The sequence below is a fragment of the Hippopotamus amphibius genome, chromosome 5, assembly GCF_030028045.1.
Source record: "Hippopotamus amphibius kiboko isolate mHipAmp2 chromosome 5, mHipAmp2.hap2, whole genome shotgun sequence".
In the NCBI taxonomy this organism is placed as follows: domain Eukaryota; kingdom Metazoa; phylum Chordata; class Mammalia; order Artiodactyla; family Hippopotamidae; genus Hippopotamus; species Hippopotamus amphibius.
Window position 1 is genome coordinate 10,633,562 of NC_080190.1, and position 17,321 is coordinate 10,650,882.

Here is a 17,321-nt window from a genome sequence, read left to right on the forward strand (position 1 = left end):
TACCAAAATACTAAAATGAACATGCAACGTAGAAGCTGTACCAAAGAAAACAGCATTAGGCTCCTGAATATCACCAACTGTCTGCACAAGACTTCTTAGGTGTGTTCATGAAAAAAGAGCTTTCTAAAAGAGCTGCTGTAATGGATACATCCACAGAGAAAGTGATAACTGCTTAAAACCTTTTCATCCTATCATTTTCAAATGTAGCTGCAAAAAGGAAAAAAGAATGTAAATCTAACTTCTGAAAATATTAGCTTATGAATAAAAATGCTGAGTGGTGCATGCTTTATGCATTTGGATTTTTAAACTGCTACTATGATAATTCTAGTATAATAGATAGTAACCTCTGGACCCCACCACTGTAGTAAGAAATCCACCCATCTTTCTCAAACAAGAAGTCATCTTAGAAAATGAAAAGGAGAAACAGTGACATGTATGAATTCAAAACAAAACAGTACTGTAATATGGCAAAATATCACAAAAATAGCAGCACATGAAATTCAAGACTATTTTCTTAAAGCAAATGTTTAAGACTGAACCGTTAAAAACAGTACTTGGTCAAACTGGTCTATTATTCAACTCCTGAAACTAATGATTTTTTAGAGAGGTGCTTATATTTATGATATCCCCATGATTAAATGTATACTTGAATTTGTGTTTTAAAACATATATTGCACAGATAGTAGAATAACAACATTCTGGTATCTCTAACACAAAATGGTATGTTATTTAGCACATTAACCTATGCTACTAAAAATTAATTTTATCCCAATTGTTTAAAACCAATCATGACTTTTGAGCACATTAACCTCAAAACATTCCTAAACAAGATGAAAAAACACAGGCACTTGAATATAGGTTATTAGTGACAAAATGCAGAGGCTGCAATCGCATGACTAAGGGCAGTATTGTCTTTACATATAAACTTGAGGTCTTTCACTGATCCAAATATAGAAATAACTATTTACAAAACTTTGACAAGAAAATCAGATCTCCAAGAAATGTCATACCAAATAATTTTCAGTGAATAAAGCAATGACTGCTGCACGTCTTGATTAAGCTTTTACAAATAAATGTCTGAGATACAGTTGTTTGAATTCTAATTCTCCCCTTTTCTTCACCCCAGTACAACCCACAACCCTCACTAACAGTCCAATAATATCCTCACCAATCACCTTCAGATCCAGAGAATTGAAAATGGTTATCATTTCAAAACTGTCCACACTAGAATAAATTTTACGGTACTACAGACATCACCAGTTTAGATATCTTTGTCTGGCAATATTTCATTCAATAATATTAACCAGTAAGAATGTGTAGAGGTTGAACATCTAATAGGAAGTCACAGTAGCATTTTCAAAACAACCAAAATAATTAATAAGCATTTTTCATGTTTTAAATTTTGAAAATTTTAAATTGTCAAATTCACTAGGAAAAAACATCACACACACACTTTCATCATCCCAGTGGGAACAAAGCTTCAGAGAGCTGATACTGAGATACTTAGGGCTTTTGTCTTTCTTTTTTCTACAGAAATTGCATTTAGTTTGGCCACTCCCGAGCTTCTTGGCTTATCAGCTTATAAAGAGAACATCGACAAGGCAGTATACTATACGCATTAACACCATTTCCCCATTATCATCTTTGGCGAGAAGCCTCATGAAAGGACACTGAGGGCTGATGAGGCGGGTCAGGTTCCGCGAGCTTCAATCTCACACATCACTGACTGGAAGGCTTGCATCATCCAAGTCCACGGGGTCACAATCTTGTTCCTGAGGGCCATTTTTATGTTGAGGTTTTAGCAGAGCTTGTTCAGTCACTTTGGAAGCTGGTTCTCTTGGAGAGACAGTCTGGACCTTGAAGTTCCCTGGCTTGACCTTGGCAAGAGATTCGTAAAATCCTCGCTTCTCCATGGTAAAGCTTGAGACCAAAGAGTTGCTGCGAGAGGCTGTGGAATGTGGGGTGGCTGCTGCGGCACTGGCAGAGTGGAGAGCGTGTTTGGATTCGGAAGGACAGCTGGAATGCTCCTGCAAAGAGGAGTGGTGGTCAGACACAGGCAATCATTAATGACAAGGTTAGTAGCTCAGTGTGAGACTTTATTCTCTGAAAAACAAACAGAAAGCGCACGCGCGCGCACACACACACACACACACACACACAGAAGAAGCGTGAGCCATGCAGCATACATGTGCAAGTTCTTTCCCAAAGCAATGCATTTTTAGGAGTGAGTTTAGAGCAATGACAGCCAACAACTATTTCCACTAAAAAACCAGTTTTATTATCAAAAAACTGGTAGCTTTGACCCTTTGAAGACTCAGTCAGCCTAAACTGGAATGCAGTGTTTCAAATGCAACTGAACTGTGTTTAACAGGGGGCCTACCAGCTTTACCATTTTAAGAGTTTATTCTCAATAAACACTAGGAATTATTCCACATATTTCAGAAAGATTAAAAAACAAAAATGCAGAATATAAAAATAAAAGGCTATCACTTCTTTAATAAGCAGAACTCAACATTTTTCAAGCCTATTACTTTTGTCTGGCAGCCTCACAAACTTCGTTTCTGCTTCCCTGAGTTTCACTGCAACCAATAATATCATAGGCTTTTCACTTCTTATTTAATTGCATTTATTTTTGTACATGTCATACATTCACATGGCTTAAGATTTTAAAGGTAGAAAAGGGTACATATTTAAGCATTTATTGAAACTGTGGTAAAATAATTTCAGTTGTGAATATTAATTTCAAGATGCCTCTAACTAAATGAAATCTGAAGAAAACCTTAAATATGACCATCCAAATGCATTGCCATATAGTTCCGAGTATATTGTGCTCATTTGTGACATTAGTGGCTTTGAAAACAAAGTGCTACTAACCACCAAAACACTACAGATTCCCATTAGATGGCTACATTTCACCTGAGATTTAATATGCCATGCAAACTACAGTAATGTAGCATTTACCCAATGCACGTGCATCCGTGAGTTTGCTCATATTATTACCACAAAGGTGCATTTCAAGTGGTATAGTATAAAAAATTTCAAAATACAGAAATTGAAACTCTGGTGGCAATTCAGTAAATTAAGCTTTAGAAGATAGATATGACTTTTTAAATTAGTAAAGTTGTTTTTTTTTCACTATTTATTTTTCAATATACATATCCAACCTGATGACTGTAGTGAAACAGTTTGCGTTAGTGTTGACAAAGTCAGTTATGATAACTGCAGAAGGCAGTCTGGTTAACTCAACTTTCTAGAATCAGCTGTAAGTAGTGAGTAAGTCCGGGCCCTCTAGTAAGAAGGCCCGTGTGCGTGAGAGCCCACATACGTGCTGCATTCCCCAGTTCGTGACGTATACCTCTGTATACAAGGATTCGACAGCCTTCTGGCCTGCCGCATCTGGAACACAGTGCAAAGCTAAGATTAGAGTTAACCTATACTGGGGAGGGGGAGGAAAAGAGAAAGTTCTGCTGATAGTTAAAGCTAGAGAGTCCAGTTTGCCCCCACCACAAAGCACAAAACACAAACGCCCTTGTCCAACTTCTCCTCTTCCCAACAGACATTGTTTTTGCAGAGAGTCTCATACTTGACTGCTGAAAAGATCACATAAAACACAGGCAGTTAACAAAATGAACACCTATGAAAATAATTTCTGAGACATTCCAAACAGGATATAAGAAGAATAACTTTGAAAGTGAGAAAAATGGATTTGTGTTTACCGATCTAGAGTCATTTCTAACAAGAAATGATTACTGCAATACTAGAAATGCAGGAAAATACTGAAAGTGCAGACTATCTAGCATTGACAATGAGTCCAGATAATAAAGGTTATCATGCTACACATTAGACTACCTTCTGCAGACCAATGTGCTACATTTCAAGATGCTTAAAAGTTTTTCATTCCTTAGTAGAATGTGTATTTTCAGATCAGAGATCAGTGACCAAAGTATCCTAAAGCTAAATCTTATCCCTATGATGTACTTGTACGTGATAAATTAAAAAGTAAAGACATTTTCCTTACTACCTGAGAATCTTTAGCTGTTTTTATTGTTATACTACCACAAAGATAGTTAAGATAGTGAAAAGCAGCCTTCGAAATTAACCTAGTAAAAAATGTGAATGAAATGGAAAATACTGACTGAGAACACTAGATCATATTTAAGGTTCAAGCTGCTCAAACGTCTTAAGGCACTATTAAGGCAAAAAACCTAAACTGAAATCACAGGAAGTAAAAAGGAAATTTAGGCCTTCACAAAACTATGCAATGCTACAACTAAAGTTGCCTTACATGATTAGCCCAAATACCATACTAAGAATCAGTAAAATTTTACCAAATCTGGGCCTACTGACAAGTAAGAACTCCTAAAACAAAACAAGGAAACGTTCATTCTTTAGTGGCCCTGCTTGTGCATTTAAGACAATACAATGCACAGAAAGTTATATATACATAACACTACAGGAAGCATTAAATTAGAAATGCATTATTTTCTTGGCAAGTCCAACTGGTATGAAAGTCAACATGCAGATAAATCTCAAAACAGAAAGAAATCAAAAGGATTAGGGGGAGAGGAAGAAAAATAACTTGACAGGATCAGGGGACCCAAGAGAGTATCACCCCAGAGAACAGGAAACATACAGAAGCTGCAGATCTGCCGGGTCCCCGCTGCGCTACAATGGCGCCCGAGACTGCTTTAATCCAACTGTGCATCTCTTCAGGACTATCGGCCTAAGGGGAAGGAAGGATTCATTCAAATTTTCCTCAAAATCAGCTCCTATGTCTATAAATCCAATGTATTCATTTTGGTAATTCACAGTGTCAACAACAAAATCGTTCTAAGGCAACAGTTTCCAAAAATTTTAGAAATCACTTTTTGAAACCAGGTTTTGCTGGGTAAGTTCTTAACACAGAGATTTAAGTTGGGCGCTTAACGTTTTAAAATGAGACACATCAAAAAGTATCAATATGAATAATTCTGGAGAGAAAACAAGAAGAGGAAGAAGCCAAAGAAAGATCTTCTCATTTCTACTGCTATACTGTCTGAATTTTCAAGATGAATATTTATGTAATTGTGCAGTTAAAAAACCACTGTGACATCATTTTACATATTATTTTTCTAAAAATAATTTCTAACAGTACCCTAAATCCTAAAAGAAGTATTGGTAGTCATATTCCAAAGTACCATCTTCCTTGATAGGACTGTGGCTTCCAATGTGAATTAAGAACTTTACTATGACTTTAATCCAATTAAACAAGGCCCTCAGAAGGGTGGAGAGGCACTGCCCTTTACTTCTAGATCCTAGAATCTAGCAGTTTAAAAATTTGAAAGATACAAGTAATATTTTTGAACCAATGATATTAACAAAGAGTTTTTAAAAGGAAAAATTCAAAGTAGGCAAAGGCAGAGTACACTTTTATTCAATACAAATAGGAGCACCAGTCTAGAAATCAACTTGGCAAAATAAAGAGGTTTAAAAAGCTTCATGCTTTGATATTTATTCTTGATCTAGAAACTTCCGTAAAGAAGAAATTCAGGCAAATTTATGCACAAAATGTTCACTACCACATTATATCACAGTACGTGTACCAAAACTATGCAAATGAACGATCAGTAACAGTACAGTAGAGAAGTAGTTTAACTGTGAAACATTCATATGAGAGAGCATAGTTCTAAAAGGTTTTCAGAGAATTTTTAATGACGTGGGAAAAAATGACCATAATATAGTAAACAAATAGAATATAATACTATATTTCATATGATCTCACTAGCTATAAAAAGATATGCCCTAATAAAGGACCCCCCCCAAAAAAAGAATGGTTGCCTGAATTTGGAATTCTGTGTTTTATAAAATACTTTTTCTTCATGTTTTTCCGTATTTTCTAAATTTTCTATAATAAGCACATGTAATAACTTTTATAAAACAAATGTTCTTTTAAAAAAAACTTCTAAATAAATCAATGTTTTAAGTAAAAAGTGTATTTTAAACTTATATGGAATACCTATCTACAATTAGTGAAATAAGATCTATTATGTACTTTTATTATGAATATTTGAGCCCCCTTCTTATAAAATTACCGAGTGATATAACTGAAATCCCAAAATATATGCAAAAATAATCCAAACTGAAAGTAAACACTTAGCATCTAAGTTAAATAGCATTTCCCTTCCTCCAAATAAAACAATTCCATTCAACTCACAGCAAAGAATACCCCTATTTGTTGAACATATAACCTTTCAATAATCTTATATATAACATTTTTTAGGTTGGCAATTACACTTGTCATATTTTTTGTTTATTTTATGAGTAAAACATTTATTTATTTCCCCTCCAAAGTTATAAATTTCTTGTTAAGAGGATCTATGACCTCCAAAGAAGTAGCTTACCTGCACAAAGAAAGTTCGAGATGATGTTACAATTTCAAAGAGGTTGTCTCTCATCATTATGTCACTGTTAACAAAAAAAATTTTCCAATTGTACTTAAATAACAGTTGTTCAGTAGTTTTCATCTGTTTACCCAGTACCAAATGTGTGAATAAGAAAATAAGTATTAGAGGTAAAATACTGATTTAATTGAGAAATACCAAATGATCATTTTCCAATTTATTTTTGCATTAAATTTTACATATTGTATATACTTTTATGTATTTTTAGAAAGCTTCATGAAACAATTTTAAAATTCAAAGTTTTCAACTGTGAAGAAAACAGTTTGCTCAAAGAAACAATGGCACTTTTTCTTATAAAGTTCTATTCTGCAGGAGCCCTGAAATACTAAAATTAATAATACATCAAGTTGTCAAATATGATAGAAGTTGTTCACATTAAATTTTGTCCTTTCCATTAATAAGCTTAAGAATTGTTTCCTAACTTGTAGCTTTCAAACAAAAAAATCCCAATGCTCTATTTAATCTGAGGGTCTTGAAAGTTTTAGCATAATCCATTAGTGATAATACAGAAATATCATCTGTAAATACATCAGTTAAACTAAGAAACCATCTATTGTGTAATAATAAGTTGTGCCAAGCACTAAGTCAGAGGTGGGGCTTACCTTTGCTTACACTCCTGGACTTTATGAACCTCTTTAAGTGGTATTACACGGAGAGGTTCCTTTTCCTGTCAAAAAAGGCAAATAAACAGATACATGACATATATTCTTAAATCCTTTTAAGCATTACTTATCTTATTTGGGAATCTATGCAAAAATCATGCTTCTTTCCTGAAGCACATCTAAGACATAAGTCTACCTTCTTGAACCATCCAGCATCAGAATAGCTCAAATACTATACAACCTGATACACGCTGTGATTTGAAACAAGGAAACTGCCATATAACCCATGTTCACATTATTTATGTCCTAAATGACACTGTAGCTTATTAAGAACCATTAACCACCAGACTTTTCCTAAATGAACCCCTATGTACCCAGTAAGTGGAGTACTTCCTATTTTGGAATGTGATTTTCATATAGAAGGTACCAGAGTAATGAATACCCAGCTTCTTTGAGTTAAATTTGTCACTTTAGAGATATCACTTTTATATAAACACATTATTTTAACAAGCACAATTTATTAAACATTTACTAAGTGCCAGGACATCTGCTAGGTTTTAAATGTGTTCTCACTTTCCACAACCCTGGAATACATGCACTATTGTTCACCTGAGGAAACAGAGTTAGACATACTAAGTACCTCACCTAAGGTTACAAAACTAGATATAAGATTCAAATATAAGACGTAACTAGTTCCTAGTTAGCACAGTATTTACAGTAAATATTTTATGAAATACTATGCACTATATTTCACTGAAAATGACCCCATGAGTTTAAGACATACCATTATTTTATGTAGCACTAAGAAAATAATTAAACCATGGCTGAACACTTTTTTAAAATCAAAATCTTTTTTTTAAAGTTTTAGAGCATAGCTCATTTTAAGATAACCTCTAGGATGGCCTCTTCGTTCTGCTTAGGCTCTGACTGCCCACACCAGGCTACCCTAGTTCCTCCTGATCCTGCCCCACTACCATGGACACCTACATTGACTTGCTTCACCTAAAAATTTTACACCTGGATTGTTTGGAATGATGGAGGAAAAGAGGATGACGAAGGATCCCCTCAATTTTTAAGGTTGTTTACATATTACAGACATTAATGTTTTATCTGTGATATATGTTATAAATATTTTCTCCAGTTTTTCTTGTGTGCTGAAATCTTTTATACCTACTGAAAAAAAAAATTCAAATTCTTATCTTTTAGAAAAACATACAAAAATATTTACAGATGAAATGATATACCTAAGATTTGCTTCAAGATAGGAAGGGGGAAGTAGGTGGTGGTACAAAAGAAACAAAACTAGCCATGTGCTGATAATTATGAGATCTGGGTGATGACTACTTAGAGGTTCAGAATACTATTCCATCTACTTACTTTATGTTCAAACTTTTCCATGATCAAAAGGTTTTGTAAAAAAGCCCTTTTATACTTTAAACATCAACTTTTATCATATATTATCCTTGAGCATACATAAAAATACATAGGCAAAATAAATGTGTTAAGTTTCCTAAAATTTCACATTCAGATCCCAGCTCACTTTCTGACTAGGAGCCATCAACGTCAGTGTTTTTCACTCTGTACTATTCTCTGGGCCAAAAAGAGCACTGGTGATGCAGCATTTCTTAAGAATGTCCCACCATGTCCCTGAGATTTTCTTCCAAGCCGGGAGCACCCTTTTCTGCAGGTTTTGATGCTGGTGTCTTGTGATCACACCCAAAGGTGTTCTGTACACACAGGCAACGACAGCTACTGCATGCCTGCTGCCTGGCTCCCTCACCTTCAGCGACTCTAAGAGCCGCTAAGATGTCAGAAATGTTAAAATGGGGTGGGGGGGTGGGGGTGATGTGCACCTTAGGAATTGATAAAGGTCAACACATAAATATATCTAAAGTGTTCAGCTTTATCTGTATTTGCTAAATACTTAATATATTCCTAAATATACATTAATATAATTTCCCTACCTCCTATGATAGTTCAAGTATTCTTCCACCTCAAATTTATAGCATAATATCCACACACAGGTTTTCAAATTATATTAAGTATTTCTATAGTAGTTCTTGTCTCACTGTAACTACTGTGAATGACATGGGTACATGTCCGTTTCTCTGGTAAAACCGAACTCCTGAGGCCAGAACATTGCTGACTGGCCTCTTTATTCCCAGTTCCCAGTGCACCATGGCCATGGAGGGCTCAATGAATGTCTAATGCAGGAATGATTCCTCCCAAGAAGACTGGCATTAGCTGAAAGCAATGAATCGACCTGCCAACCAAGTACAAGTGTGGTCTCTGAGACATCAAGCCTGGTACTTTTTGATCCAAGAAACTACTGCTTCCAGCTGAGGCGCTTAGATTTTGAAGTCTAATAAGAAAGGGTCCCATGCTAAAATGGCTGTTCTTATTATACTATTCAAAAAAAATTATTTTGTAAGTACCAGGTGCTGTGTTCATAAAAGGGTACAAAAGAGAATCTCTGCTCTCAAGAGGCTCATTAACTGGTTAGACAAGTACGCACAAAATTACGAAACACAGTGGGGACTATTACGGGCACTGGGTACCACGTGTGTAAAGAGAAGCCACTAAATCCAGAGTCCAAAAGCATTCCAGAAGAGCAGACACCTGAGATGAATCTTAAAACGTTCCCTTCCTAGTCTCCAGTACTCCGTTCTTCAACAGAGTAGCCACTAGCTATGTATAACTATTTGAATTTAAATGAACGAATATTAAATACAACCGGTTTTTATTTTAAAATTAAACACAGTCAGGTTTCTCAGTCACACTAGCCATATTTCCAGCACTCAACAGCCAAATGTCACCGGCAGATCTGGCCAATGCAGATGATGCAACATGTTCATCGTTGCAGAGTTCAGCTGGACTGTGCTGTCTCAGTGCCTTCATTCAAATAAAGTATATGGTACCCCCCTCGAATGTCCCATAAAACAAAGAAGAGATAGAATTGCATTCAATTTACCCAAAAATCTATTGTAAAATTCAGGTCATGTGACAAGAATATTTTAAATAAGGGTGTTACTCAAACAAGTGAAAAAGGGACCTTCAACCTCTGATTCTATCTTCAGATAGGATAAAAACAACTTATATGAAGAAATGTAAAAGTCAATCGAAGTAGGAAAAGAAAATGTCAAGAGAGGGCAGGGAAGAGAAGGCAGAAATACAGAGGGTCAAATGTGGACTTTCAGAGACTTAATTCTTTCTACCACCTCCTCCAATGCCCCTTTGGAGGAAATCTGTAGACTGAGGGGTTCTGCTGTTTTTAATTCTTTCAAGCCTTTGAAGACACGCTCTTTTTATTTAAGAAGTATTTAACAAAACTACCATTAACCAAAAGCATCACAACAAAATAAACTGAACTGTATATACTTCTCAAAACCAGAATTTATTTTAAAAATAGAAAACAGGACAAGAAATTATATATCACCACAGTGTAACACTTCCAAAACATTTTTAAAGCAACATATATGACACAGCAACGTACCAGTTCAGATTTGAAGTAGCCTATTGTGTTTTCATCCAATTGAAAATATCTTCTCTTCCAGTTTTTCATCTGTCCAGAGATGAACAAAGACATAAGACTTCTGTTTCTAAGAATGTCAGATGTTAATAACCACTTAATTCTTCTGATATGAATCCACAATCAGAAATGTCAAGCACTGGAAAACCCCACTACCCTCCCTTAGTGAGGAGATACAAGAATCGTCATCTCTTTTGTTACTTAGGCCTGGAACTCCTAACTCAACTCTGGTGTCTGGCTTTCAGCTCATAATATATGATTTTATAATATGGTCTTATATTTTTGATACTCTGAAAGTTTAAAAAAAAAAAAAAGGCACTTCCCCATCCTCCCCCTCAAAGTAAATGCTATCAAGAGTTCAAGAGCAAGCACAGAAAATGTTATTAAACAACATCAGGCTTCTTCATCCGTAAAATATATGAATCCTTCTACAGGTATTTTATAACACTAAGTAGTAAAGCAACACATATTTAATAAAGTACTTTGTACAAACATTTTTTGTCAATGAAATCTAGTTTTTGTGAAAGTATTTCAATATCTCTAAGGGTTAGTATTTTGGATTTAAGAGTAAAACAAAAAGAAAGGAATGTCTCTTTAAAAGCCCTAATTAACACACAGCCTGATGAAAGTTCTGATTTTACCCGTAGACATGCTAGAATGAAAAACTTTCAGCCCTCACCTTCATTTCCCTTAGTCTAAATAAGGTCAAACAATTAGGGCTGAAAGAACTTTCCTTTGGCTGACCTGAGCTAATCAGAGTTGCCAGAAGTGTAAGTAGAACTGCCAATAGATGTTTAAGTATTGCTTTACTCATAGAAATTTTTAAAATTTTATTTTTAAGCTTTGAAGTTTATTTTCTCATGAAAGTCTATAGATTTAGTTCACATTTTAGAAAGGTACTTTGGATCCAGAGAAATACTGGTAAATTTATTTGCTCTTCCCACAATTCCCCACCATGGGTCTGGTTGTGTGAGAATATCTGGGCCACCTGTAATGGCTCTTACTAAGGACCACGTGCTGTGCTAAGTGCTCTCTTATTTATGTCTTTCAAAAAAAACCTCTGGATGATAGGTTTTACAATACGATTTTCAGTAAAAAGAAACTGAGACCCTGACAGGTTAAGTAAGTAGCCCGAGGTCTCAGTGTTTTCAGCTGGGGTCAGCCCAACCCTGTGTCAAGTAAGTGACCCTTCCACACTCCACACTTCCTAATAGAGCTCCCTTTTCCTGACCCATTCCCAAGGGGGTAAAAAATCAACAGAAAAACTTTCTGGAATAAATTTAAACTGTTAGGAAGCTCATTTAAAACTGAAGGTTGGTGGTAATAAGCATGAACTTACCCAGCCACCCACAGACCAAGAAAATAATAGCGATGAGTTCTGAACACAGAATAACCCTTACTCTATTTCCCAACTCCTGGTCAGTAAGCTGGTCTTTCACACTGGCTCTTTTACAAAACAAAGCAAACAATTTGCATGTTTGGAGTTTGCTAATACACACTCATTTTTCACTATTTCACATATTTTGTTAAACTACTCACCACTGCTCCTTGTTTTACACAATATCCAGCTTTGATAACTGCACTATCTGACGGTGGTTTAGGAGTAAAGTAAGGAAGATGGCTTTGTGACCGCTTCAAATTATTTCTGTCAATACTTTCACCACATTCATTTACTTCTTCTTTCTAAAATGAAGCAAAATAAAGAAATGCTTTTCTTGCTTGTTTAGCTGCAAAGCACACTTGTAGTTCATGTTGCCATCCTAGTAGAAAAGTCTTAAAATCTACCTTAGCTCAGTTAGAAACATTGATTTTTAAGTAAAGAGTTTTCTAATTAATTTGAGATACTTAATCATAACTTTCACTACCATTGATTAAACCACAGATTTCTATTTCTCTTTTTCTGCAAAAATCCTGCCACCAGTGCATTTTTTTTTTTTTTTTTTTTTTTGTGGGGAGTGCTGGATGGGGAGAGGATATAACTTTTTATTTCAAAATAATTATAAAGCTTCACAGGAAGTTGTAAAAAACAATGCTCAGGAGGTCCTATGTACCCTTCAACCAGTTCCCCCAACAGGAAACTGTATAACTATAGCACATTATCAAAACCCACACTGAAACATTTCACAAACCTTATTCACATTTCACAAACCTTATTCACGAGTTTTACATGCATTCGTCTCTGTGTATATATCATTCTGTGCAATTTTATTACCAGATCTGTGTAACCACCATCACCACCACCAGGGTACAGAAGTGTTCACCACCATAAGGCTCCCTTGGGCTAACCCTTCAGAGCCTCTATCCCGAACTCCTTGGCAGCCACTAATTTGTTCTCCATCTTTACTATTTTTGACATTTAGAGAATTTAATATAAATGGAATCATACAGTAGGTGAGCTTCTGAGACTGGCTTTTTTCACTCTGCATTATCCTCTGGAGATTTACCCAGGCTAGTCCTTGTTCCCACCGTTTGACCGTTCTCATTGAGAGCAGTATTCATGGTTTGGGTGTACACTGACTAGTTCACCCACTAAAGGGCACTTGAGTTGTTACCACGTTTGGGCTATTTGGAATAAAGCTGCTGTGAACAGTCACGTACAGGTTTCCGTGTAAGTAATGTAAGTCTTCATTTCTCTAGGATAAATGCCTAGGAGTGTAAATGCTAGGTTATACACTGACAGCAAGTTTACTTTTACAAAAAACTGCCAAACTCTTTTCCGAGTGGCTGTACTATTTTACATTCTCACAAGTAACGCATGAGTGACTCAGTTTCTCCTCATCTTTGTCAGCATTTGTGCTATCATTAATTTTTAGTTGAGTCATTCTGATAGGTATGTGGTGATATCTCATTGTGGCCTTAAATTTGCATTTCCCTATTGGCTAATGATGGTGAACACCCTTCCTAGCACTTATTTGCCATCTGCGTATCTTTTATCTTTTGATGACATCTCTGTTCATGAATTTTGCCCACTTTCTAATTGGACTGTCCGGTATTTTTACCGTTGAGTTTTGGTAGTTCTTCATACATTCCAGATACAAGTGCTTTGTTGTATATGCGGTTTGCAAATATTTTCCCCAGCATGTAGCTTTTCTTTTCATCCTCTCAGCAGGGTCTTTCACAGACCATTTTTAATTTTGATAAGGTTCAACTTATCAATTTTTTCCTTTTACAGATTGCTTTTTTGATGTCAAGTCTAAAAATTCTTCACCTAGTCCTAGATCCTCAAGATTTTCTCCTTTGCTATTTGTAGTTTTAATTTTTTTTAACAGTTAAGTCCAGTGTTTTTAAACAATTAACTATATTTAGGTTTTCATGTTCCCCAAAACATTAACTTCCTGTTTATTTATAACATACAACACATTCAATAATCTATTCTAAAAATCAACTAAAGGTGTATTTTCAAGAACTCCTAATTTCAAGAGAAAAACTAAGTACTCAAGTCATATCTTAGGGAATTTTCAATCTGTTCTACATTTAGACAGGTCAATATTAATTATGTACTTAACTTTGTAATCCTAGCACTTAACCTACTAAACCAATAGTTACTGAATAAATTAATCATGCAAATGAGATGTCATCTTGTTGATATTATCTAAACGCTTTTATAATGAGTAAATACATTTAAATAAACTATATTGCAAAATGATAAAGCAATACAATTCTTTGGGATCTTTTTAATATTGTACCTGTCATAAACTCTTAGAATCTAGTGAACAATTGATACCAAAATTAAAACACAAATCTTAATTCTACACAAAATTAAGACAGCCACAGATACAAACCACTACAGTATCTTAATACAACTACAGACAAATTGTCTTACCTCTTCTATCAACACAAGACATAATACAGGTGAAAGCAGCTTACTCTAGCTCTATTTTCACCAAAAGTCTTACAGGTTAAAATCATTACTTTTTTTAAAAAGTACATAACATACACACATAATCCTGGTTTATTTTTTATCTAACTTTGGTGAAAAATGTAACCTCCCATTAGGCAGGGAATTTTTGCTCATTAATACATACACCCTCTGTCTAGCATAAAGAAAACACTCAATAATTAATTAACTAATAAGTCTTTTAAGTACAAAAAGGCACACAGGCAATGAAAATGCCTAACACTGGCAATATCAGTTAATTACCTTAAAATTCTTAGTTTCTCAACTGCTAGTAATTTGATTTGCATTATAAACTCTTTCACTTAATAGCAACACAAGAAATTTAAGCTCATACAAAAGTTTTAATTTCATCAAAACTTTAAAATAAATTTATATTTTCCAAAATACCCAAATAAGAATTAATTTAGCACATCAGTACTTTGGGGATAGAACAGACTCAAAATTCCAGTCCTCTGTTTAACTCATCTAGGCCAGGTTGTAGAAAAACAGGTTTAAAAAACTGCACATATTCACAAACACTCTCACTTGGCAATGTTCTCTCCAGGAGTTTATCCTTTAAAAAATATTATCTATGGCTCTAAAATTTATGCTACAAGAATGTTCATCAAAGCATTTATGAGAGAATGGAAAATATCTCATTGCCCCACCCCCATCCCTCCTGGCACAGAGCTCCTAAAATCCTTGTAATTTCCTAAGTGATAAGAGCACTAGCAGCATTTTTTGTTCTAATATTTGGTCTTGGACTTCAGTCTCTGACACTGAGTTCCTAAATCCCTTAGAATTTCCTTGTTTGATAGCAGTGTTTTTTGTTCTAATGAGGTGACTCTTGGTGGGCTCCTGGATGAGGACCAGTCAGCAGAAAGACTAAGCCATGATTAAAGGCTTGGAATTTTCACCCCCGTTCCCTACTCTCCAGAGAGGGGAGACGGGCTGGAAACAGTTAACAATCAACCATGCCTATGTGATCAAGCCTCCATAAAAATCCCCAAAATATGGAATTCAGAGAGCTTCTGGGTTGGTGAGTTCATGGAGGTACTGGGAGAATGGTATACCCAGAGAAGGCAAGGAAGCTCCACACCCCTTCCCACACACCTTGCCCTACCCGTGTCTTCTGTATCCTTTCACAATAAACAGGTATACAGGAATTCAACTGTTTTCCTAAGTTCTAGGAGCTGCTTTAAGCAAATTAATTGAACCCAATAAGGGGGCCACAAGAACCTCAAATTTATAACCCATCAGTCAGAAGCACAGGTAACAAGCTGGACTTGCAGCTGACATGTGAAGGGGATGGAGGGCAGTCTTGTGGGACTGAGCCCTTCACCTGTGGAATCCAGATAGTGTCAGAACGGAGCGAAATTGTCGGACAACCAGCTGGTGTGGAAGCACCATTTGTGTAGGCGAAAAAACCCATTCATCTCATGTTAGAAATGTTGTGAGTGTAACTGTAAAAGTAAAAGAGAAACACAGGAGGAAGAGTGGGTTTTTCCTACTTATGTTAGGAGAACCACTGACCAAAACCACCTGCCCTGGCCAGGCACAATAGTAACCACTTACATGAGTTATATTACAACATGAGTTAAGGAAGAACAAGGAACTAACAAGCTACCACCAACCAGAAGAATTTGGAAAAGGTCAAAAGGAGAGACAAGATGCCAGTCCACATGTCCTACAAACCTCCCAGAATCCTTCTCGCTAGAATCCATCTTGGCTGAGAGATGGGCCACCAGGAAGGACCTGGAGTCAGACCAAATACAGGCTAAGCAAAATGATTGGCCAGAGACAACCCAGAAACTAACCCCATCACCGTAAAACCCGAGACTCCAAGCCACGTGGCAGAGCAGTCCTCCTGAGTTCCCTCAACCCGCTGCTCTTTGCCCGGGCGCCCCCCTTCCCAATAAAGTCTCTTGCTTTGTCAGCACATGTGTCTCCTTGGACAATTCATTTCCAGGTGTTAGACAAGAGCCCACTCTTGGGCCCTGGAAGGGGTCCCCCTTCCTACAACTCTTACATTGTTTGTAAAAGAAAAAAGGAAAGAGAAAGGAAAAAGAACTCTGACCAACAAAAGGGTTTGTAATTTATATAAATTCATGGCAAAAGTACTACACAGTCATGAAAAATGATGTGAAATAATTTTTGGTGACTTAAAAAATGTATGAGATGTAAGTGAAAAAAGCTACTTACAAAGTATCCCTATTTCTAGGGGCAAAAGTACACAAAAGAAAGGCTCAGGAGAAAACATGAAAAGTGTTTATTGTTTATCTATGCTTTCCAGATTTTTTCACCAAAAAAACATACTTTTGAAATAAGAAATAATTATAAAAGCTTTTGTATTAATTATTGCATTAATTCAGTAAAGATGTACTGTTTGACTTTTGATAACAATACAAAAATCAATATGCAATAGTTAAACCATCACAGGAGAGAAGGGTTAATTTATTACCTGAGTTGGGGTAATGATGGGCACACCACCAACAATGTCAGTTCTGTAAGACACTTGCTTCTTCCCACATTCACCTTGGCGACTTGTGTTATCAGAATGAGGCTGTGAGTCTGACTGCTTTGGTACCTAAAATAATAAGTCAATGAATCATTTTGCAACAAGCATTATATATGAGACCCTCTTTTATCACAGAATTTCCAGCTGATCATCAATTTATATATTGCTGGTGTACATAAAAATTATTTTTAGTATATACATATATACCCCTTTAAGTTCTCATACTAATTTTTCTTTTACAGTATTACTTTATGACACAGCCATGATTTACTGAATGCTTACTTGGGCAGGTACTATTTCGTATACTTTCCCATTTAATCCTCCTATCAACCCTATGCATAGGAACAGCATTGCC

The 17,321-nt window shown here is 35.8% G+C and overlaps 1 protein-coding gene across 6 annotated transcripts in view; it reads right to left on the reverse strand.

The window, feature by feature from the left end:
- Window positions 1-1,260: 1,260 nt before the first annotated feature.
- The window catches only part of PLEKHA1 (pleckstrin homology domain containing A1), a 52,603-nt gene continuing 36,542 nt past the window's right edge, over window positions 1,261-17,321 (reverse strand). For 4 of the 6 annotated variants that reach the window (XM_057734797.1, XM_057734794.1, XM_057734791.1 and 1 more), the window contains 7 exons: window positions 16,910-17,035; window positions 12,111-12,254; window positions 10,536-10,604; window positions 7,043-7,107; window positions 6,381-6,444; window positions 4,634-4,723; window positions 1,261-2,027 (listed from right to left, as the gene is read on the reverse strand). In XM_057734797.1, the coding sequence (XP_057590780.1) occupies window positions 1,713-2,027; window positions 4,634-4,723; window positions 6,381-6,444; window positions 7,043-7,107; window positions 10,536-10,604; window positions 12,111-12,254; window positions 16,910-17,035 (873 nt within the window). In that variant the 3' untranslated portion in view covers window positions 1,261-1,712. Of the gene's footprint in view, window positions 2,028-3,325; window positions 3,397-4,633; window positions 4,724-6,380; window positions 6,445-7,042; window positions 7,108-10,535; window positions 10,605-12,110; window positions 12,255-16,909; window positions 17,036-17,321 lie in introns of all 6 variants that reach the window. The other 2 variants (XM_057734793.1, XM_057734792.1) reach the window with 2 other exon arrangements.